This window comes from Pelecanus crispus, chromosome 11 (assembly GCF_030463565.1).
Source record: "Pelecanus crispus isolate bPelCri1 chromosome 11, bPelCri1.pri, whole genome shotgun sequence".
Lineage (NCBI taxonomy): Eukaryota > Metazoa > Chordata > Aves > Pelecaniformes > Pelecanidae > Pelecanus > Pelecanus crispus.
The window spans coordinates 24087042-24111301 of NC_134653.1; the positions used below are offsets into that span (position 1 = coordinate 24087042).

The following is a 24260-nucleotide window of genomic DNA, read 5'->3' on the forward strand; positions in this document are numbered from 1 at the left end:
TTACTATGCTATGAGGTAAATTGATCATGCCTAAGGAAAGAAAAAAAAAAAAGATAAAGAATAACCTTAAAGTAATCCACTTCAAAAATGCAAACCTCTTCCATTTCATGGGATGCACCCTTTACTGGCTGTATATCTCTACCTCAAACAACTGAAGGACACCTGAAAGATTCAGTCTCCTGGACAGCAGCAAAAAATAAACCAGAGAATTTTTTTCCTCTGCAACAGAAGCCCTGCAAGAGGAATTATTTTTCTTCTAACAGTCCTTGGTCCTAAGAAGGCATTAGCAAGTCAAGGATTTAAGCAATAAGCACCACTATTTAATGCTATGCCTTGCTCATACTAAACATTAAAAGCCCAATTTCATTTCAATGCGTGTGCCATTTGGCTAATACTTGCGTCTAGCTTACCATCCACAACTGAGCTACACCCTGTCTGTCACTTTTCAATTTTTACATGTTAACATTTCTTTCTCTTACAAACAGTCCAGGGCATGGTTCAAGTGTAACACAAAGAATGGTTTTGTGAAGCTGCAAGATGTGCTTTGTACATAAAAATTCAATGAACACTGAGACACTAAATAGTGGCCATAGGAGAAGCTGTCAATGAATATCCACAATACTCTATTTCACAGAGTAATCACCACTTGCCAATGAAGTTTGCTTTAAAGACTCATTCAGAGAGGAGGTTCATCATTCAATGTGTGAAGAAAGAAGATAAAGAAGCTCAATTGTGTGGGCTGAACAGTCCTAAGTATAGTCAGGTGTGTGCAAGTGTTTAAGTTAGTAAAGCTACATGAGGAGACAGGCAGTTTACAACTACACATAAATTATGGACCATGTCTGAGTACAGACTGGTGAAAGCATTATCTTAAAGTACCACCAAAGAAAAATATAAACCCCTTGCCAGGATGGAGGCCAGGGAGAGGAAGGGAGGAAATCAGTGTCATTTAAGAACTTAGCCTCACGTGAAATTACAACAGATGAAAAGTTACTACTCCAATTTTTATGCTTCAAGGCACACTCTGAAAAGTGGGGGGAACAGCTTTTTTGCCACACCCTTAGCACTGCAAACTGTTAAGTTCTAAATATTGCAGAAGGATGCTCACTTGTTTCTAAATACATTCACTTGAACCACAAGATCTTTGCAATTACTTATTTTAAATTTTAAGGCTTCACTTTTGTCCAAGCCACAAATGTTTTATTTAACTCTACTCAACTGCAAGCTATAAATCCAGCTCATTTACTGTTATTTTTTCAAGTCAGCTTTGGAAGTATTTACAATAAGCAAAAGCACAATCAGCTGAGCTACTAGGGCTACCTAGTATGTACCTAGATGTATATCTTCTCTGCATCAAGGTGCCTGACTGCTTCTTGAATATTTCTGGCAATTTTATGTGGTATCAGAGAAGCAAACTGTCAGCAGCACTTACCTGAGCACACCTTCCCAATTCAGTCTTGCCCAGGTACTGAAATATCTTCAGTGCCAGTTCATAAGGCAGCTGGATATCAAAGAAAGGAACCTCATTTATTTCATTCTGAAAAGAAAAAAAGAGAAAATAATTTGTTAGGTTTCTTTAACTCACAGCTAGATAGTAGCAAAAGTTACCATAGTACGAAGAAAGGACATTGTATCCTCAGTGCCATTGCAGTTCCATAAAAAAGGCAGAAGTAACTCTGCCTCTCCTTCCTGTAACAGCACAACATCAGACAGACCACACGGGCATGAAGGTACCCGAGCTACTCTTTGTTCTCTCTGAGTCATATCAGGTAAAGAATGTTAGAAGTCTAAGTGGAGCTAAAAAGAAAACTGAGCAGAACTGTAAGGCTTATCTATAAGAGGGCAGAGAAAGGCAAGAAACAAGTTCTAGTACAGAAGTTTGTCTAAGGTTGCAGCATCAAAAAGACCAAACAAGTAAGCACTTTGAAGACACATGCCCATTATTAATTTCACTTACAAGATTTCAAACACAGATGATGGAAAATGAACAAATATTTTTATCTAAAACTGAATGGAGATGATGTTACAGTTTGTTTCTGTCTTTCATTAGTAACATATATATGTCTTTTTAATATGAAATGTGCTGAAAGAGTTGCTGCTTTAACTGATTATCTAAAAAAAAAATTTAAAACCAAAGAATCCATCATTTTACTCTAACAGCTAAATGCAGCATATACATTTCTCCTAGATGTTTTTTGTTTGTTTTCACTACATAAATATTAAATCTTCTTCCTGCAGTTATCGCATGAAGATTTGTCCTCTCCCTCATTTCTACCTGGACATTCCAAATTTAGAGAGGGAGAGCAAAATCATCCCATTCTGACCGTTTCTATGTCACCCGTTCATAAGTTTTGTGCTCTAGTGGTTTTTCCTGATTTCTGTACCCTGCCAGGCGCTCCTGAACACCTGATCATTCTCCATCAATCCCCATGCACAAAATCAGCTGCTCAGCAAAAACTTATCTCCATTGTTTGCTGTCAGAAAGTCAGGCAGACCCCAAATCAGGATCATCCCCTGCCTCTTAGCACTTCTCTAGCCCTGATACCTTTGTTTCTTTGAAGGTCTCTTCTACAACTACTCCTTGCTCATTTAAACCTGGATGCTTTGCAGTACCAATGAAGTGGCAAAAATAGGTAATGCTGGGTTTATTTAAAGTACAGTTACACAGGAAAACTATTGTATAATATGGTTGCGTAAAAATTTTTAATGCAAAAGGTATTCTACGCTAGGTAAGTAGAATACACAAATACAGCACAAATAGGGGCAGTGTTCCCATTAGGTCTTTTTAGCAAAACAGCACCAGTTTATAAACACTAGAATCTCACACTTGTTCTAAAGTTACTTAAACTAGACCTGTGGCTATCTTTCCTGCTCCCCTCCCTCCTTGTCCACAATCTTCCTGCACAAAGAGCTCCTTTTCCTTTCCTTTCCCTCTCCATGAAGACCACTGGCTCCACTTCCTGCTGTGGATTTGCAAGATTGTTTGCTTTCCTGTGATATAAATTGCATCTATTTCCAAAGGGGACACCAAAGAAAAATACAAAAGGAACTCTGAGATCACATCTCCATGGTCACATGCAGACAGACCTCAAGCTGGCCAGATGTGAACCAGCTCGGATCCAGGAGCTGCATAACCATTTTAGAGCAATGTGCTGCCCAAACAAATAAGATGAGCCATTCGGCAAGGCTTATTAGCTCTAGGCTTACGAGCTCAGGCACAGCACCACTATGAATATAGCGCTTCCAAATTGTAGTTGACTCACATCCAACCAGCAGAACCTGGTCTGTCTGCATGTACCCAAAGATACCATCAGAAGGACAGACTGCCTACAGACAGACTGGTACAGACACAACAGTCAAGACTGACAGCTCTCTCACCAAAAAGGGGGAAAAAAAAAGAGAGAGAAAAACTGGTATACAGATTTTTTTTTTTTTAAACTAATCTGCAAGAGTATTTATAGTCAAACTGTAAGCAGGAGCTTGCAACAAAGCACAAGCAAGGGCTCATGCTAATTCTATTCTAATGCAACCTTAACATTAGAGGCAGATCAAGGTCTTCCCTTCCTACATCCCAAAAATTCAGGCAGCTTGTCTTTAGCACAGTGCTCACCACTGCAAACGAAGAGGTAATGTTAAGTCAGCACCCGCCTGTCTAAAAGTCTACTGGAATGAATCCAAAACTCAAATACTACCATCCCCTCTGAGACAGATTTGGGCTCCTGTGTGCTAATGGAGCACTAATTCTGTAAATGGATTAATTTGTGCCTTGCAGACAGAAATTTAATCTGTTCCTTTTAATTTTTTTAAGCAAAGAGTAATTAGTCACAGTTAGGTTACTGAGAAGCGAGAAAATGGGTTTCCCCCCTAGTTTTCCTACACTGTAAATAAAATCTCCATTGCATTTAGAGGATTTACCAAAATAACTTTTTTCTGGTTCAGAACTGTATTTAAGACTATTTCCAAATTAACTCATTTATTTACAGAATTAATACTTGTTTTCTTACTACATTGCTGTATCACAACGCAGGATATCCTTAATTACTGCACCTGCATCAAATAGCCTGAAAAAGCAACAAAATCTTTTTTTAAGAGGAAAAAAAACCCATCTCATAGGAAGAAAAGTAGATTTTGGAGGGTTAAAACCTTGGGAGACAAAATATACTCAGAAGCCGAGGTTACAAACAAGCTCACAGGAACCCAAACTCAGCGTCCCCCTTTCTCACCCCATCCCAGAGACGAGGCACAGGTAGGCCCTGCTCTCTGCTCCCGTTCGAGCGGCCCCGCCACGACCCCAGCTATAAACCTCCACGGCTCCCACCCGCGCCAGCCCCTTCCACGCCTCGCCCCCGGTCTCTACCCGGAGGCAAAGCGCCCGGGCCGCCACAGGCGCCCCGCCAGCCGAGCGCAGCCCCAGGGCCGCACAGCCCTACCAGGTCCCGGATGAGCTGCCCCAGCAGGTCGTCGCCGTCGCCGCCTCCGCCTCCGACCCCCGCGGGCTCCTCGGCGGGGCGGGCGGGCGATGGGCTGCGGCAGGCCGGGGCGGGTGGGGTGCCGCCGTCCAGCAGGCCGCGGGCCAGCGCCAGGTAGCCCGGCTCGCTCGGCTCCGCGCCGCGGCGGCTCGCGGGCTCCGCCGCAGGCTCCGCTACCGCCTCCCGCCGCCGCCGCTTCGCGCTCCCCGCCAGCTCCTCCCGCCAGCGGCGGCGGAACAGCTCCAGCTCCGCCGAACCCTCGGCCATGGCGGCGGGGCCGCCCCGGCCCACTTCCCGCCGGCCCGGCCCGGAAACCGCCCCCCGCGCCCGTGCGTTCCGCCGCGCGAAGGTTCCTACTCCGCCGGGGCGGGCCGGGGCCCGGCTGCGAGGGGCCGCCGGCCGCCATCTTGTGGGGCCGAGGCGGGGGAAAACGCTGGTGCTGCCCGCGCCCGTCGAGCACACGAGGGGCGGGCTGGAGGCCCCTGGCCCCGCCGCTGCAGCTCGGCCTTGGCAAGCTGCTGGCGGCCGAGCGAGGGCTGCGACAAGGGCAGCGTCCTGTGCGGGCCCCCTGGGCCTGGGCTCTGTCTGCTGGGAAGCCCTCAGCTGCCTCCCAGCTAGGGCCACCCGTATGGCCCCGCAGGGGAAAAACTGCTCCCAGAAAAGTAGAAGAGACACCACCGAGCAGGCCATTGCCCATGGAGGAGGCACAGAGGTGTGTTGCTCTGCCACTGGGTGACAGGCCCAGGTCAGCCCATTTCTTCCACCCATTTTGTTGGCCAGGTCTGAACGAGAGCCTGTGGGCAGGGGTCCTGCCCTGCACCATGTCCATTACACCTCCTGGGGAAGATGTGCTGCTCAGTGCTCCCCGAATCACGCCCGCCTCCTTCTGCAGCCACCGCAGCCCGAGAGCGGCTGCTTCCATGGCTCTTTGGGGAGGAGATGATGTTTGCTCTGCGCCTCTCCAGTATCAACCCACCTTCTTCCTTAAAGGCTGCGTTTTCAAACGATGGCTAAACCCAACTGCTGAAACACAGCCACAGAACTACTATTGCTTCAGTCAGTCCAGCTGCCCAGAGAAGTGGAAAGTCTGCAAGTATCAAGTCTTCAGCATAACTTGCACGGAGCACTTGGGAAAATAAAACAGGTAAGTGATATTTGTCCACATTTAAGTCAAACAGCTGGTCCTCGCCGGGCGCTGGCGAACATGCTAAAATGCACGGCCCTTGCTCTCACCAGCAGCTTGTGCCAATGTACCCCCACCCTTTTGTCCACCTCCAGCTGCTGCCATTCAGCATCCTCAGCGGCCACTTGCTGTTTTTTCTCTTTTGCAGCTTGTTGCTGCCCATGCAGTTTACAAAACCCAACTTAATGAACACAAACAGGCATTCTGGATTCCAGGAGAAGCCTGAGCTACCTCATTTTGAGGAAGAATTTCTGTATGTAGAAATCCCATGAAAGATTTGTTTTCCCTACAAAACAATAATTTGAACTTGGAGGAGGATCGCCCTGGGGTGCATATGCTGACTGTGGTGAGCCCTGCAAATAGAGGGGCTGCAGAGCAGGGGCTTCCCCTGTAGCGGGATGCAGGGCTGCTGGGATGCTACCTCCAGGGAGGGTAGAAGGAATGGGAAGAAGGTGAGCCCCAGGAGGGTCTCCTTAGACCCCTTTGCAATACCAGGCTGATCTGCTAAGGAGGTGGCAGCAGCCTCCCTGCCAGGTGGAAAAGAAATGGGCCAGTTTGGGGTGATTCCTGCCCCACAGGGAGCTGCAGGGAGTCCCCACTGCCATCCCAGGGCTGATGCATGATGGGGAGTCCTGCCTGGGGGGTCCCAGCCCTACTCCTGTGCACTGACGGCTGGGGGGGCTCCACATAGCCCTGAGTAAGTGCTTAGGGGCTGTGCACTCCTGCCTTGGCCACCTGAAATGTGATCGGAATCAGTAACGCTTTGGGTGATGAAATCCCCTCCAACTCTGTGTAATCCCCTCACTGCCCCCCTGCATCCCCACACTGTCCCTCCATCCCTACGCTGTCCAATCAAACTCCCACACCGTCCCTAGATAACAAAACGTCTCACTGCACAAACACTGCCTCCTCCATTCCTCCCGCTGCCCCCCCATCCCCCACTGTCCCCTCAATTCCCCCACTGTCTCCCCATCCCACACTGTCCCCTCCATCCCCACTGTCCCCTCAATTCTCCCCTGCCCTCCATCCCCCACTGTCCCTTTAATTCTCCTACTGCCACCCATCCCACACTGTCCCCCCAATTCCCCCACTGTCTCCCCATCCCCACACTGTCCCCTCAATTCCCGCACTGCCCCTCCATCCCCCACTGTCCCCTCATCCCCACACTGCCCCCCAATTCCCCCACTGTCCCCCTCATCCCCACACTGCCCCTCAATTCCCCCAGTCCCCTCAATTCTCCCACTGCCCCCATCCCACACTGTCCCCCACTGTCCCCTCAATTCCCCCACTGCCTCCCCATCCCACACTGCCTCCCCATCCCACACTGCCTCCCCATCCCACACTGCCCCCCCATCCCCACACTGCCCCCCCATCCCCACACTGCCCCCCATCCCCACACTGTCCCCTCATCCCCACACTGTCCCCTCATCCCACACTGTGCCCTCAATTCCCCTACTGTCCCTGCCAATTCCCCCACTGCCCCCCCATCCCCACACTGCCCCCCATCCCCACACTGTCCCCTCATCCCCACTGTCCCCCCATCCCACACTGTGCCCTCAATTCCCCTACTGTCCTCGCCAATTCCCCCACTGCCCCCCATCCCCACACTGTCCCCCCACTGCCCCCCCCATCCCACACTGCCCCTCAATTCCCCCAGTGTCCCCTCAGTTCCCCCACTGCCCCCCATCCCCACACTGTCCCCCCACTGCCCCCCCACCCCCCACTGCCCCTCAGTTCCCCCAGTGTCCCCTCAGTTCCCCCACTGCCCCCATCCCACACTGTCCACCACTGTCCCCTCAATTCCCCCAGTGTCCCCTCAGTTCCCCCACTGCCCCCCATTCCACACTGTCCCCCACTGTCCCCCCAATTCCCCCACTGTCCCCCCATCCCACACTGTCTCCTCATCCCCACTGTCCCCCAATTCCCCCACTGCCCCCCATCCCCACACTGTCCCCCCACCCCCCACTGCCCCTCCGTTCCCCCAGTGTCCCCTCAGTTCCCCCACTGCCCCCCATCCCACACTGTCCCCCATCCCCACTCTGCCCTCCACTGTCCCCCCAATTCCCACACTGTCCCCCCACCCCCCACTGCCCCCCATCCCACACTGCCCCTCAGTTCCCCCACTGCCCCCCATCCCACACTGTCCCCCACTGTCCCCCCAATTCCCACACTGCCCCCCATCCCCACGCTGTCCCCTCATCCCCACTCTGCCCCCCAGTTCCCCCACTGTCCGCCCATCCCACACTATCCCCCCAATTCCCCCGCTGCCCCCCCAGTTCCCGCCCCGCTCCCCGCTGTCCCCGTCCCCCCGCCCGCTCCCCGCGGCCGAGCGCCGCCCCGCGGGGGATGATGTAACCCCCCCGTCCCCCGCCCGCCGCCGCCCCGGCCCGCCCGCCCGCACACGCGGCGGCACTCGGCGGCGAGCGGCGGCGCAGCCATGTGCCCCTGCGCGCTGCACGGCGGCCCCCCCGCGCCCTGCCCCTGCAGCCCCGGCCGCGCCGCCCGGCCCTCGGCCGCCGCCCGCCTGGTCGCCGCCCGCCTGCGCCGCCTGGGCGATGAGCTGGAGCAGCGGGCGGCGCGGCGCAAGGCGCGGGGCCGCGGCCCCTCGGCCGGCCGCCGCCTGGCCGCCGTGGTGTGCCTGCTGTGCGCCCTCACGCCCGCGGCCGCGCTGGCCTGGCTGATCCGCAGGAGGAGCCTCTAGGCGAGAGGGGCGCTGGCCGGAGCGGGGAGCAGGCGGGACGAGCAACAGGTCGGCACCGCGCCGGGGGACGGGGAGCGGGCGAGGCGGTGGCGGGGACGGGGACGGGGACGGCTGCGCGGCCGTCGGGGCTCGGCGCGGGACGGGCCGGCACGGCGTGGCCCGGCGCGGCAGGGTGCGGTGCCGCCGGGGGTGGCAGGGCCGGGCAGGGGTCGGCACGGCACGGTCCGTCGCGGCCCGGCATGCTGCGGGGGGGTCCGGCGCGGCAGGGTCCGGCCCGGGGGCCCGGCTCGGTGCGGCCCGGGCCCGGCAGGGGGCCCGGCCCGGCGGAGCGCGCTGTCCGCGGTACCGGCGGGCTGCGGCGTCTGATGGTGGCAGCGCACGGAGCCCCGGGCTGCGGGTACCGGCGCTAACGTCACACCGACCTCTCCGCTCCACTCTTCTCCACTCCGCTTCCCCTTTCCCAGGACGACTCAAACGACCCCTTTCCCCTTCCCAAAACTTCCACTGCTCCCAGCCCTATGCCTCCCCTCCACCCAGGTCATCTGTGCTCTCACGGGGCAGTTTCAGCTCCGTGCCCGCGCTGAGTGAGCCTGTGGCCCCAGTGGGGCAGTGGCAGCAGCACAGGGCAGCTCGGGGGTGTCGGAGCAGGTCCCCCAGCGCCCTGACTGCCGGCGCTGGGAGATGGAGGATGCTTGCCCTGCACACCTGTGCCTGCCAAGCCTCCAGCCCTCTTGCGAGTGGAGGAACTTCCCCTGTGTACTGCCATCCCCCAGTGGGGTTCAGACCCACAGGTGCTGCGGGGCACCCATCACTAAGGTCCCTCAGTGGTGGGATATCACCACAGGACCATCCAGCGGGACAGCCTGGGACTTTGGCTGGCTGTGACTGGCTCTGTGTTTTGGATCGTGCATTGCCTGGTGCCGGAGACTTTCCCCAAGGGGGGTCCCAAGTCACCAGCCAGGGAAAGAGCGTCCAAGCCCAGTTACTGCTAGTTCCTAGAGCTGCCACTGTGCTCCAGAGCCGCCGAGCAAACCAGCAGCAGGAAAATGGGGCACACCTGATCCTTTAACCCTTGTTGTCATCCTGGTGACACCTCCTGGGCTGGTGGGGACAGCTCTGCAGCCTCAGCCCTGGGAGCACCAGGGATTTCACAGGTATCAAGACTTTGGGAGGAAAGCTGCTTACAGCCCTTGTAAGGGGGGCGTAGGGTGGTAATTGTCCCAAGTACCTTAAAATGTAAGATTCAAGCCTAGGGCAATATCTGAGCATACATGGAGTCACCTCAGGGATTTTGGATGCTCTGAAGTGCTCTTTGGGAGATGGATTTCTCCACACAGACATGAGGAGCAAGGGGTCCTATTTTGGGCACTTTAAATTATATCTATGAATGTCCTTCAGTGTCTGTCTGTGTTCAGGAAAGACCTTAAGTGTGTGTCTAACTTTCAGCGTACGCTCATATCCCACCAGCTTGGATAGGGTTTAGGCATGAGCTTAAAATAAATTAGTTGAAAAATGCCACCAATGCTGGGCTGACCTCGTACGATTTCAGCTTAACTGGGCTGTTTGCAACCCTTGGGCCAGGCCTTGGCTGTCAGCAATCAGTTCTTACATTGCAAAATGTCTTGCATGCTTTTTAGGTGCATGAAGTACAGTTAGTTACATATGTATAGTGTCAGAAAAAGTGTGGTTTTCAAGAGAGTTTAAAAGTAAGGTTTTCCAGCAGGTATGTGTGTTTGCACTGCGTGCATGTGTGTATGCACTGGTGGTGGGGGGGGGGGCATTGTCATCTGTCTGTCTGAGCCACAGCTGCTGTGTCTGTCAGCAGGTTCAGCTGGTTACCTTTGGAAAGCTTTCTTTGAAAACAAAATCAGAACAAAACTGTGGGTTTTGATGAATCAAAGCCTCAGTTTCTATAGAATCGTCTGGGATGGTGTCTGCAGAGCTGTGCCCAGCAAAGCCCTTGGAGAGTGTCAGTGGTGTGGGGCAGGGGTTGGAGATGTGGGACTGTGGTCAGGAGCAGAGCTTAGAGATCTTCTTTCCTTTCCCATCAGTTTTTGGCAAGTTTGATTCTAGTATTTGGAAGCAAACCCACCCATCTGACTTGCTTGCCTCTCTGAGCTCAAAAAAAGTTGAAGTCCAAGGGGGACTGCAGTGATCTCCCTTATCAGGTGTTTCAAGTGTCCTTTTCTTTCTAACAACTCCAGGGAAATTCCTCCCTGCCCAGTCTGGGACTTCATCCCATGTAGAGAAGGTAGCAGGTGAGAAGGGCTGGCAGAGAGAGCCTGTTCGCTGGCCCTGTGGATCCGTGCACACGCTCAGCCCAGACTTCCTGGCAACCCCACGAGGCCAAAGCTGTTTGGATTTTTAGTTTTTATGATGGTTTGCATAGCTTTGGTTAGGCAGATTTTTTTTTTTTTTCTCAATCTCTTCTGCTGTTGACTCTGTGGAGCCCTCACCTCCATCTGGCTTTCTGCACTTCAGGTCCAACAATAACCAGTTGCTTATAAACTGCTTTGATAAAGACACTATCAAAAACCAAAGCATTATCCTCAACACAACCGGGGCGAGCTCCTTCAGCATGCACAGTCCTTCCTCGCAGCTTCAAAGGCTGCCGCAGACAGGACGTGCTGAGCTGCCTCCAAATGCTCTGGGGCTCCGTGGACAAAAATACAAATCTAAGTCTCTGAAAAGAAGATCCTTGTGTGTGATGTGAAGCAATTTCAGGGATAAAGAGGCCAGATGTGGAAGAATATCAAGGTAGTAACAGTCTCCTGGTTGCCCCTATGCACAGTGGACTGACCTGTCTGATTCTTGGCAAGCTTCTAAGGCACAAGTGACCAAGCTGCAGATGAAAATACAGTGCAACCCCAGAATAATTAAATATATAATCTACACCTCAGTTTCTGGGTTATTTTTGCCATTAAGAATCTTTTCTGTTCTTCCTGAATAGTAATTTGCTCACACCAGTGGAGGTATCTGATTATCTGCAGTATTTCAGAGCCCAAGTGATAGTGCAGTGAGCTGGGTTAGACTTAGAGATGTGGTAAGACAGCAGTGTTTTGTTAACTCAGCAGAGTATTTCTGAACAAAATCTTTCTTTTTCTGCCGTCCTGAGAGACCCTCTGCAGTGATAATATTGTTATGCAATGAGATGGAAAGTCCAGGCTCTGAGCACTTGTGATCTTGGGATTTCATGGAACAGCTCATAAGAGGAGAGTAACTTGTACACTTAATAAATGCGCTGCAAAGTCAGCATTTGTCTTGTGATGTAGTGGTCACAGAAGGAACAGAGAAGTTAGAGGAAAAGGCCTGTTTCAGCTTGGCTTACTACTTGAATTCCCCTCCCGCTTTTTCAAGTGGTAATAGCGTTTTGCATTGGCTGCCGTGCGTGTACGTACTGTTTCTGGGGAAGAAGGTTGGTAGCTGTTCCCTCAGGTCCTTGTGGCTTTACACAACAGTGCAGCTCAGGGAATAATCCTGCATACCAGTGAACTTCTCTGCTCTCACAGCCCCCAGGTGATGCCAGTGAAAGCAGGATTAGGGCCACTGCATGTGACCAACTTCTTGTATCTGTGGGCCATGCTTGGGATTTGGGGATGAATGCTTTGCAAATGGCAGTATTATAATATATAATCTGACATCACCTTGAAATATCCAGCCAGGGCATGAAGTATAGTTGTCATGTGCCAGTCTGGCATACAATGTCACTTGTATTTCGCTCTATTAGTTCAGAAGTGGCAGCGTATTAAAATCAAACCCTACTTGTCCCTGCCAGCTTCACCAGCCTGGTTCTGTGCCCACTGTGTTGCCAGTAATTCCCCCCACTGTTTGCTGCGAGGTTCATGCAGAGCCACTCTGTCCAAAGTCTCAGTGCAGTTAATTATCTGTATTAAAATTGGGTTGATAAGATTTCTGGAGATGTCACACTGAGCTGTGCAGGAGTGCAAAGAAAATTAAGGACCAGAGGCAGTACAGCTAGCGCAGGACTAAGCCGACTAGCTCAGCAGTGAGCTGCAGTTTTGCACGAGGACAAACATTCAGCATGTTGCACCCCGTATGCATCCCTGACCCAAAGAGGCAAGCGCTGTTGTTTATCCTCCTGGATAACTAAGGAAGAAGGAGCCTGCTCTTCCTAGCAGCAAGCATCCTGCTCAAAAATACCAAAGGTCCCCACCACCCTTGCTCCAACTTCACAGCTGAATTGCACAAGGAAAACCTTCAACATTAACTTTCATTATAAACAAGCAGCAGTTTTCAAAAATAAACAGCAGTCCAGAAATGCCTCTTTCCACAGGTGGACTATGGCCAAGCAGGCCACTTCTGTGCAGAAAGATTGGAGCCCCAACATATTTCTTTACCCTGTCTGGGTTCCTTGATCTTCCTATGCTAAGGTCTCCCTGACACACCATTCTTCGGAGTTCTTCCCTATTAGTTCTACCCTTCTTTCATCTTACCTCTCACACCCCCTCCTAATTGTTTTTTGGTCTTCCAAGTTACCCTTCCGTCTCCCACAGAGATGCTAATGAAGTGTGAGTGTACATGGATGCAGCCTGCTTGGGAATTTGACAGGGCTCTTGCCCAGCCCTTGTTTTCTCATTAACCTGCTGCTGCGTGAGGAAGGAAACGAGAGCGCCTCGTTTTGTCCCTGCCTCAAGCTTTCCCTTAGCAATCCAAGCCCTTGAATATTTTTTTTTTCGTTAAATATATCAATAACTGTTATTTTGTTTATTAGGAGTGCAACATGTGACAACTGAATTGCCTGTGTAATCCATTTAAATCAAGAAGTTACATGCTGACATGTTATCCGTGAGCAGAACTCCTTTTGCCAACTGCTTTAGGGGACATGAGCTCAGATTCTCCTATGGCTTTATGCAGGTGGTACCCAAGCATGGCTTTGCATCCTGTCTCTGAATAAAGATTAGTCAAAGAAATGCTGAGATGAGACTGGGGACCCCCTGCCTGAGTCATTTCATGCCCATCCGACTCAGCATCCCAGAGAAGAGCAGCTTGCTTTTTTTTGGTAAACACCAGCTTAGCAAGCTGTGTGATAAAACTGTAGGATTTAAGGCTGGAGAGTTCAAAGTAATTGAGAAGTCGAGATGCCCGTATCTATTAAAAGCAATGGGATGTGTCGAGGCTGGCTGAGATGGTCTTGCAAATATCAGCCAACATGATTTGTCATCCTAGAACCTTATTGCTTAATAGGTGCAATGAATAGGAGCAACTTTCGGAGCAGAAGCTGTATCTCTCTAAATGACCGGGAAGAGAAGGATACGTCACTAAAGGGAATCTTGGTTCCCATGAAAAATTTCAAAGCAAGTGATTTTTTTCTTTATCACTTCAATCCATGTTTTCAATAGACACGGCATTTTTCATATAGGAAGTCAGCTACAATTCCTTTTTTTTATAAGTGAAAAATTTTGATAGTAGTGGACAGTCCCCCCCCAAAGTTTCAACACTATATGACAGACACATAAAATAAACAAATTTTCAGCAGCTCTGCAGAGGGGATATGCTGGCACTCTTTCCAACTTACTATCCACCCCAGGATTACAAATGGGATGTAGTTTGGCTTTCCTCAGCCTTTTTCAGACCCGAAGTACCAAATTTTGATCTATCTGCTGAGTGCCTATTGTGGGAAATTTGGAGTAACTCCATTGAAGTCAATTGGGTTGCCCTGGATTTACAGTGCTGTAAATGAGATCAGAATTTGGCTTAAAGTATATTCCATTAATGAGTCAGATACTGGCAATGCAGCCAATATGCACCCAGAAATGGCTTTAACACAGCCTAGGATATTCAAAATTGTTTTATTGAAAGATGGGCTGAAGGCCAGGATTCTGGGGTTTTCTTTTATTCTTTCCATGAAATTCACCTTTATGCAGAAGGCCAGCACGAGGCTGATGCAAAACTTAAGAGCCATTTAAGCTCTTAGAATAGGGCTTGTGAGGTACATAAACATTGTGCTGAGCTCTTTGCCTGCCCCAGAGCAGATTTATCACTCAGAGTTCAAGATGTTCTAGGATTTATCAACTTTTACGTGTTTTTATAGATTTTCTATAAGTTAAGTGACACAGAGAGACAGTTTGTAAAATATAATGACACCAAAGATGATCGGTTGCAGGCCGTAGATGGCACAGTAGGTTCATAGCTGGCAATTGGAAGTGCTACTACAGGAGAAATAATAAATAAGGATTAAATGTTTTTGCTTTGGGGGAAATCCTTTAATCAACTCCTGAAGTCTTTATTCCAGTGTAACTTGAGTAAATATCTCATCTCTTTGAGCCTAAGCAACTGCATCACAGGCTGTTCCACCGTATTGCCGGCCCTGTTTCTCGGTACCCTACACACAGCTCAGGTTGTGCCCTGCTTTCCCACCCCAGCAGTGCAGGTGTGGTTCATTATCAAGTCCTCTCTATAAAGACATCTCGTGTGAGAAATGCAAGTGCCCAGAATCTCCTCCTTGTGACGTTTCACAAGTCTAGAGCAAGCCGTGGTGCTGTCTGTCTGTGCTCAGCGTTGGCCTAGACCCACATGTGCAGCTGTGCAAGCGCAGGCTGAGACCGCAGGAGGCCTGTGTGGGAGCGCAGGGCCGCAGGAGGGGCTGTCTCCCATGTGTGCAGGCCAGGAGGCTGAACGGGGACGCATTTCAACCTCTGGGCTGCTTACTGTCAGCTGTTTGTTGACAGTCTGTGCTCTGCTGGCTGTTTTTGTGTAGCCAATATTATCATGTTCATACTTTCTCAAGTAGTGAACACCTTTCCTATTTAACTTTTGCCAAGAAAGCTAAGTAGCTTTGCAAATAACCTTTTAAAATACCTCTGGTACTTCCAGAGAGCGGGTGTGCATGTGAAAGTCTGTGTGCGTGCAGATACAGAAGCCATAAAACTAAGGCTAGGTGGTAGCCTTGATCACAGCAAGACAAATGAAGATGTGCTTCAAGTCTAGATGATTCATTCTGGCTTTAGTCCTTCAAGCTCTTTTCACTGTTGCTTCAGATTCCTTCAGACTAGAAAGCAAGACTGTAAACTGAGGGAGAGAGAAGTTGCAATTGCCATGTCCTATGTGCAGCAGCAGCTGGAGCAGCTGACAGTAACTGGGATAAAGCGGATACAGTTAAATCTCATGAGCCTGAACCAGAGATGTTCTAGGTTACTCAGAGTCCATTGCAGCACCAGAATTTGCCCACTTGCCTCACAGTGGAGGTTTCAGTTCATCTCAGAGGCAGTGCCACTGAATCGTGATAACCTTCCCGCTGGCATAAACAGAGTAGTACGACAGAAGGAAGGGAAGTGATTCTGGGTTTACATCAGAGTAATGCCCATCAGAATCTGCCCCAAAGCTGTTTGCCAGCCCTAATTACACTCTGACTTCATAGCTGATGCAGTTGCATAGTCAGCTACTCCCCGCTCCTTTCTCCCACCCGGGTGAAATCACCTCATCCAGAAGGCCAGCAGAGATTTCTCCACTGAGGTTTTTATAAGATCACTCATTGCCACAGTCTCTGCAAGCTAGACAACACAGTCTGAAAGATGGGATCTACCCCAGCAAATGCTGGTATCAACAAACCTTGGTATAAATGTGGGAAATGGGAATTTCATAGTAGATGCCCCTTGGGCACCTCTCCTGCTAATTTGCACTTAGATAGGTGCCTTTCTCTGAGCACTTTATTAATTAAGGCTTGCAGCCCACCTATGAGGCAAATAAGTTATTACTGCCCTCATTTTACAGCAGCAACTGAAAGAAGTGGTTTGCCCAAGGCCACAAATCTAATCAGTGGCAGAACCAGGAATGAGTGAGTTCTTCCAGTCTCCTGTGGTACTCAATGCACCCCATTGCCTACCTGTAACAAAATTAATGGCTTTCCTAAAAGTTAACATTTTTGTTAACGTGATGTAAATGAAGATGGAGCACCCAAAAGAACGAGCCTTGCAAAATGAGAGCTCACCAGCAATCCTGCAGTAGCACAGGGATAAAGGCGTAATCTCTTGTGTTGAACCACAAAACTAGCATCCCCATAAATTATATACCTCTTCTTGTCAGTAAATTTAGCAGGAGGGTTCAAGCATAAATTTAAAAGAAGCTTTTATTGTAACCAATGCATCAATATAATTAAAACCAAACACAATTCTTTTGCTTTCTTAGGCTGGAGAAAACCCTGTGCCCTTGGAGAAAATTGTTTCCCCTTTTCCTCCAGGGAATCCAGAGCCTGAGCAGCAGCTGTGAAGAGTGGAGATAAAGAAAGAAGTGGAAGATGTTGGAAGTGCTTTGGGCAACATGAAGAAGGATTTGCACGGAAGGAGCTGTTCAAGGGCCCAGCAGCAAAACAGAGACACATACATGCTTATATATAGAAGAATGTAAACCCTCCTGTATGCATACGTTAAAACGTGCATGCCTTGTTGAGAACGTAAGCAACATTCCTTGTAGATGATGGTGGTCTGAGCATTCACGCTCCTGCAGTCTGAGTCAAAAGATTAGTGATGTCCTTGCTGTAATGCTAGCATTTTCTCCACTGCACCTTGTTTATGGCAACATAAATGTTCCTTTCAATGCAGCAGGATGAAAAATAATCTATACATCCAGAGTTAAGTAGTATCTTGAGAGACCAAACTTGCTGCAAAATGGGCATGTCCTAGCCGTGGTGGTGGGGGAACAGGTGCTTAGCAGCTTGGGCAACAGACAGTTTGTGTGTGTATATATTAAGCGCTATAGCACCAGGTGAGATAAGCTTTTCTTATGACTTTAGTTTCTCTGGTGCTACATCTAATATTTGTCTGGGGCTAAACTGCCTCTCTGTGGTGCTACAGTTTCCCCAAGAGGATGTTCTGAAACATGGGACAAGGAGAAATCTATTTTGGTTATTAATATTTATACACAAGATAGCAAAAAATAATACTTGTTGAGAAGGTGCTATTTTTTTCTTTGTTTCAATCTCTACATAAATTAAGACAAAACAAATAATCTAGCCCAGAACTTTATAAAACTAATTTTCTTTGGGGCAGTTCTTTTTCTTTTGACGGTTCGGAGCCTGGGAAGCAGCATTCACTGAGGTGGCAAAGACACACCAGCTCTTTTCACTGCAGCGTACATGTCAAAGTCTGCTAGTGCAGAATCTCCTGCAGCTCTGGAGCTGGGTATTCTCCTGGATGGTGATTTAAGCAGTCTGAAATCCTGTGAACCAGGAAAGAGAACTATATCTAGACTAATCAATGGACTAGGGGATAACAGGAGAACTTGTCCTTAGAAGTCAAAGGGCTTTTTTCAGTCTAGTACTGAGCGCTTTTTTTTCTTGCAGCCAAAACTACCTGTCAGATTCAGGATACCTTCCAGATGCTATTTATAGTAATTATTATGCACAGTTTTTTAGAATATTTTTCCCAGCTTCAGATATTTGCACCAGAAAATTGTCCCTCTCATGGCAGGGGAGAATTTTCAAAGGCATAAGGGAATGTTAAGAACACAATTTCCAAAGGAAGCTTGGCTCCTTGTGTTTTAAAAATACTTCCTAACCCTCGCCCAGTCAAGGAACAAGCTGAATGGTCACTGTGTCCCAGTCAAACCTTGCATTTTTCACTACTGCAGGAGAAATGTTTCTAAGCAATCTAAAAGATAAATTCTCCCTTTATCAAATATTCACCGATGTGTTTTGGGCCCCTGCACACATATTCATGGGTATTATTGATCCAAGTCAATCCACAAACAGCAGAAAGGGCTATGCTGAAAGAGCAAATTGTTCCTAATGAATAACCTTGCCCTACTTTATATTATGTGCAGTGTTGGGAGGGATCATGTAGCTAAGTGTAGTTTGTCTATTGGTAGCATTTGGATGGCCGCAGAACCACAGGGACCGATAAAACATTTTTCTACCATTTTTGGCCTGATGCTCAGTAATACTCGGCATCCTGTACTCCTTCCCGGCTCAGTCTCCTACTGAAATAAGTAAGAATTCTTCCAGCAAAAGGAAGAGCCTCAGCTGATTTCAGCAGTGCTGCGAGTGCTGGATTAGTGACTGCTGGATCGGGCATAGTCTTAAAAATACAACTTTCTGCAAATCACTCAAACGAGGAAGTGACATTGTGTGCAGGGTATTGCACAAGTCAAATTTGAACAGAAAATAATTGATGGGGAAGACTGGATGCGTCACTTTGCTATACAGGACATGCAGCCTGCAGGAGGTCTTCCTTCCGCCCCTGCACAATCTTCCCTCACCCTGTGCGTGTACCCCATGTACACAGAAGCAGCCTTGTGAAAACCCACCCAGTGTAGGAGCTGGCTTACAGTTCTCAGTGCAAGAGAGAGGGCTCTCCCACATATTCCTCACCTTTAACAATTACTAGCTCCTGAGTTCTGGATGTTTAATAATTCTTACCCGGAATATGCATTATTCCATTTTCCCTTGCATCTTCCGTGCATACAGTCTGCACTGCCAGCGGTTTTCCTGCCACACTGGCTATTTGGGTCCACAGCCTTGAGACTTCTTGTAGCATTTTTCCCAAAGAGGCAATTCCCCTAAAACATTAGAGCACAGCAAAGGAAAAAAAGGAAAGAAAGCTCTGTCCTTACCGTAGTGTCCTCCCCTTGGGAAAGCCCCTTGAATCGGTGACCAGCTTCAGTAGCAAAGTGATTGGCTAATCTCCCCCAGTCCTACCCCACCGTGGGCAGGCTTTTCTGTAAAAAACCCCAAGCCCCAGACCTCCCAGGGGAGCAGTCTCCTCTTTGGTGGTTCCCAACATTTGGCAAAAATGTTAGAAGACATATGCTGCCTATTGTTTTTCTCATGAAACCACAACCAAATCTATGGTGCTTCCCAAGTGTAAACACAAGCGGGTCCAGTACCCCAAAGCCTGCTTTAATCTTGATTTGCTTGACTTTTGTCATTCTGAATTGGATGTTTAGTGTGAACCTAGGGTTAAGTTTTGGAGACTTTCATCTACTAGTTGCTGGGTCAAGCAAGCTTTGCTAGAGAAACAGCTTACCAGCACTTTACAGCCAGCATTCCCTGTACATAAATCAGATTACTTACTAGAGGGTATGTATTTGTCAAAGCCTTACATTTTCTGGTATAATTGCTATTCTTGAATGCCTCCATTTTTTGACAAGGGGTGTTTTTATCCTTTTTAAAATATCTGATTTAACCCTGGTTCATGTTTGTATTGGCAAAGAAAGCATGCTGTATACTCCCCTAGTGCTGTTCTTACTGTATTGCAAGAGCTGTGTGAGATGGTGGGGGGTTCTGTACTGTACTAATGGGTAGGAAACCAGCACAGTTCCTCTCTCTTGCCCCTCTTTTTTTTTTTTCCCAGCAGCCAAGAAGTCATTGATTTTGATTAGCTTCGCAGTTGTGCCTCCGTGAAGACTGGGGAGTGCTCTCTAAATGAAAAAAAAGACCTCATCTTGGGTTTCAGCAGACGGTGCGTGTGCAAGCCAGAGGAGGAGGTTATGAGATCATAGTCTATATAGAATGCCGCATAATGTGGCTGTGAGGAAAGTCTTTATTAATTTTTAAAGCAGCACTCCACCAAGATAGCTCCCATCACATATTGGAACTTCATATTTCAAGTTAAAAAAGCAGTCTAGTGTGGACTGCTAATCAGCTTCTCTCCCCCTGCCTGTTAAAATTAAGTCCTTTGGCCAAATTAATTCCAGGATAGCACCGCTGTCGGGTTGCAGACAGGTGGGTTACACCCAGGACAGAGTTTAGCCCATTAATTCCAGATTCCTTCTTCTCCTCTCTTAGAATTATTTTCAATAGGTAAAAAAAATACGGAATAGGACCAGTTCTGCCTCCTATGTTGTACAGGAACAGCAATGCCTCCTGTGTCATACACTTTCATGTGCCCAGGAGAGGCACCACCCAATAAGAACATACAGCAAATCACCAAAATCAATGAGTTGTCAGTGTGAGGAATGAGAAACCCATCATGCTTCTGTTTTAGAGCATGTAGGCATGCAGAAATTGCCCTGATTTAGCTAAGCCCATTACTAAAGCAATTTACTTAAATCAGAAACACTTGTTAAATCAGTTTAATCCGATTTATGAATTTGCTTTGTTTCTGTATCATGCTAAAATTATAAGGGTCTTGCCTCCACTGCAAAAGCCGAAGCAGTACCTTCTAATGAAACTGATTACAAACAGATTGGGTTAAAGCGGTGCAGTTTCTACGTCCACATGCACCTCGGAATCGGGCACTTTTCCCTGCTGCCTCGTAAGACAAACCAGTTTGGTTAAATACTGCTATCACTGCGGTCCTCATCAGTTCAGCAGGCAGAGGAGAATCTCACTTTGGTGGGGGCAATCAGGAAGCAAAACTGAAGGAGATCTTTCCCTTCTAAAAACTGCACTACCAGCTACACAATGGTTCATGGTGAGGACAGATTAGTACATCTACCTTAATATTTAATTTTCATTTTCCTACAAATGGTTTTAAAACGATCTGTCCATGATCTTGACAGAAGTCTGAGATATATATAAGAAACTACCTGTGGCTCCAAATTCAATCCGGGACCCACATTTTTTGTCTGTGTCAAAACCTGCTGGCTATATTCTACCTCCACAACAGGTGAACAATATTGGCACAACTTTTCTTTGGGCAAATTTGCTTAGAGCCAGTTTGGTTTTGAACCCAAGCTTCAAAATTAGCCTCATTCTTGTAAAACACTTTGCAAGGTACTGCTTGATGTCTGCCAAGTTAAACTTGTTCATCTCTCTTAGTACAAAAGCTTAGGAGACACTGGCCATGTTCGTTCAAAATCCAAAAGCTTAGGAAAGTCTAAATAACGTGAGACTTGATCTACCTTAGGAAAACACCGGTATATCAGCTAGTCTGAATGGAGGAGAGGAATCCTTGCCTGCTGCTCCTACCTTGGTCTTCTAATTCTGTCCCGGTCTGCATGTGCAAGCCCTTCTCATTCAAAAGGCTATCTTTGCTCACAGGACAGGTATATATCCCTGTCCTCAGCATAAGATGCTTCCGTGCTTCTTCCCTCTGCCAATCCTACTGGCTTGAATCACGCGCCATCTGCATAACAAGAATCTCCATCGGCATACGCCCCAAATGCGCTCCCAAACTCAGGTCTTCCAAACCACAGCTCTGCCCTTAGCAGTTGTGGGAAAAAGCTGACTGTTCCAGTCAGAGCTGCAGAATTTCCATTCCCCATCTGCAAGAGAAATTTAAAGCTACAAAATACAAACCAAGTGAATATTTTTTTTCTGACAATATTTATTTGAATACAAGAGTGAATTTTCATGTAACTCCAATCAGACTTCTTCAGTGTTCACTCTGCATGAATACTTGAGTACTTGAATTTCACAGGTTTTTTCATATTTACAGAAAGTGACTTTGGAGCTTGACAGATATTCACAGAAAGCATCTGGGTACTGAACTGCCATTATTAATTACATCCCTTATCAGTTACAGATGCCACCTAAGTAGAGAGCAAAACCAACTACCATGGGATTTAGTTTTCATGGGTATTCACAGCATAACCTTTCCAATCAATTTGAAGACCACAGTTTATCACAAGAAAAAATCTTCCCATCATCTTTAGTCCTTAGGACATTTGCAAATGTTCCAGTCTGCTCCCAGATGCATTGCTAACAGAATAAAACAGATGAAATGCAGTGAATGCACAATTCCAGTAATTCACATTACTGATTCAGTACTATTTGGATGTAAACTCTTGCAGAGTCGCTGTGCATGTTTCCGCCCTCACCAAAGCAAGAGCAAAGCATATGCTCACTGCTGATATGAGTTCATGAAGGCTCCTGTTTATGGTTGGATGTGGCTTCTCTCTTTTGTAAAAGGAATTTCATATGCTGAGACTCTTTGTACATATTTATAATGACTTTATTAAAAAAAAGAAAAACAACTGTTCAATGGCAAAAAAAGGCTCCGGTTTTTATTTCCTCCCTGAAATTTGAGAGAATAGTTTCTTTCCACAACCCTAACAGTTTTCCCATGGAAATCAACAGAAGATTCTCCTCAGTTGTCACTAGAACTGAAGTTTCCCTTCTGTCTTCTGGTCCAAATGTCATGTTCTAGGAGAAGGTAGAATTGTCCTGCCTCACAAAACCATAACTTACCCGAGGAGCCAGGTTTGACAGCCTGCTAACAGCACAGGGCTGTTTCTTCCACAGTATCCAGGGCAAAAGAATAGGGACTGAAGGATGTTGTTTTAATTTAACAGCTATGTAAGAGTGGCCTGTGGTGAATTCTTTATCTTGCAGGAATTAAGATGATCTTTGCTATGCTTCCAGTAGAATAAATATCCACAGCATAAAACTTCACCTTCTATTTAGCACTAATTAAGTTTAACGGAGAAGTGGAGCACTGGATGGCCCACCAAGCCTCAGCACCCATGTCCTCTCAGATGGAGGCTCTTCCCATAATGAAGGCCTGACATCCGGGTCGCAGGGCTGTCTTTTGTCACTGAGGTATCCGTTTGAATAGCAACAGAAGCCGCCTGTCTCACGGGTTACCCAAACACAACTTTCCTGGATTTCTGTTGAGACAAAGGGGAATTGCAATGGGTTATCTGCACACAGGTGTCGGACACCACTGAAGTGCAACACCAGAGGAGCCAGACTTCTGTACAGGGACCAGAGTGCTGCCTCATAATAGTGAGGGAAAGCAAAAATCAAGAAGGGATCACTGAGATGAAGCAAAAGAAAAATTAATCATTAGAAGTTCTTTAGAAAATTATGATGCTGGTGCAGGGGTTCTTACATGGGTACCAAAACCACCCAAGGTATGTGGCAATTCTTCCACTATGTGCTGGTATGAAGTCTTATCCAGAGATCTTTATGAGACCTTGGGCTGTAGCAAAGTGTTTCAAGTATATGATGATGACACTCCCCTCTTTCTTACACTGACAACTGGGAAAGATCATTCAATAAAGAAAAAAAAGAAAGGACTATAAGAATGGCAAAAAATATTCCCCGCACTTTCCCTTTGATTGCCTTCCTTCCCTATCACCAAATAAAAAATAGTAATTATGAAACAGCGTATCAAATGCTATCTGTAGTGTTAGGCTCATATTGACCTTTTCATACACTTCTCCAAATACATTTTCCAGGAGCATTTAGAAAAAAAATCAGAATTGGAAGTGGCTTTTCAAACATTTTGAACGCAGATACCACCAACCCTTTAATTAATTGGCATTGCACTGAAAACTGACGCTGAAACCTTTCATAAGTTGCCTGCCCACAGAATCAGTAATTTCCCCTTTTCCTGGTGAATATACCAGACTATTGTATGTAACAACATTTTTATGCCTGCTGAAAACCTTGCTTCCTTCCTTAGTGAGCTTCCATCTGCCCCATCCCAAAAAGGCTATTCCCATTGGAGACAGCCACTGGATTCCTTGGCTTAGTTTTCCACTTTCATGGGATCCATTTGAGAAGAACCAAATCACTTTGTTTTGGAAAGTAAAGCTTTTCCTCTTCTACTTCCCTGTATCTCTCAAGCCAGATTTGGGCTATCTTCCCTGCTCAGGCTCTGCCTCTCGTAATTTCTCCTCTAGCCATACTGAACTATTATTTCTAAAGAAACGTTGAGCCTTAATCCTGTTACCATTAGCTCCTGTTTGCTTTAATTCTTCTCCCTGTGGAGTTTCACAGCAGGAGGGGAAGGCGGCAGTCAGTACATACACATAGGCTCATCTCCCCCAGGTACAGTTCTTCCTGATTATCCACTCAAGTGGGATTGTAACCTTACGGCCATTTCCATAGTAATGAGCATGGAAGATGCCACAATTGCCTAATGAGGCACTTTCTCTGGGCGTGCAGCAAAAAGCAGAGGTTGTTTAGTGCAAGAGAAAGCTTCAGCGAACAAGCAGCAACTCCATTTGCATGCAAGTGCCACTGCAGCACCCTCAGCAGAGATGGAAATTGCAGCAATATAAA

At 47.7% G+C, this 24260-nt stretch overlaps 2 protein-coding genes across 2 annotated transcripts in view; one reads left to right on the plus strand and one right to left on the minus strand.

The window, feature by feature from the left end:
- Positions 1-4736, minus strand: part of FBXW8 (F-box and WD repeat domain containing 8) — a 53468-nt gene extending 48732 nt beyond the window's left edge. The window contains exons 1-2 of the mRNA XM_075718981.1: positions 4431-4736; positions 1433-1537 (exon numbers count right to left, since the gene is read on the minus strand). Of these exons, the coding sequence (XP_075575096.1) occupies positions 1433-1537; positions 4431-4736 (411 nt within the window). The remainder of the gene's footprint in view (positions 1-1432; positions 1538-4430) is intronic.
- Positions 4737-8089: 3353 nt separating this feature from the next.
- Positions 8090-8353, plus strand: HRK (harakiri, BCL2 interacting protein). Its single transcript, XM_075718943.1, has one exon. The coding sequence runs from the start codon at positions 8090-8092 to the stop codon at positions 8351-8353; it is 264 nt and encodes an 87-aa protein (XP_075575058.1).
- Positions 8354-24260: the final 15907 nt, after the last annotated feature.

Excerpts from the sequence above, each read along its gene's own strand:
- HRK (XM_075718943.1), top strand. The coding sequence starts at position 8,090 with ATGTGCCCCTGCGCGCTGCACGGCGGCCCCCCCGCGCCCTGCCCCTGC.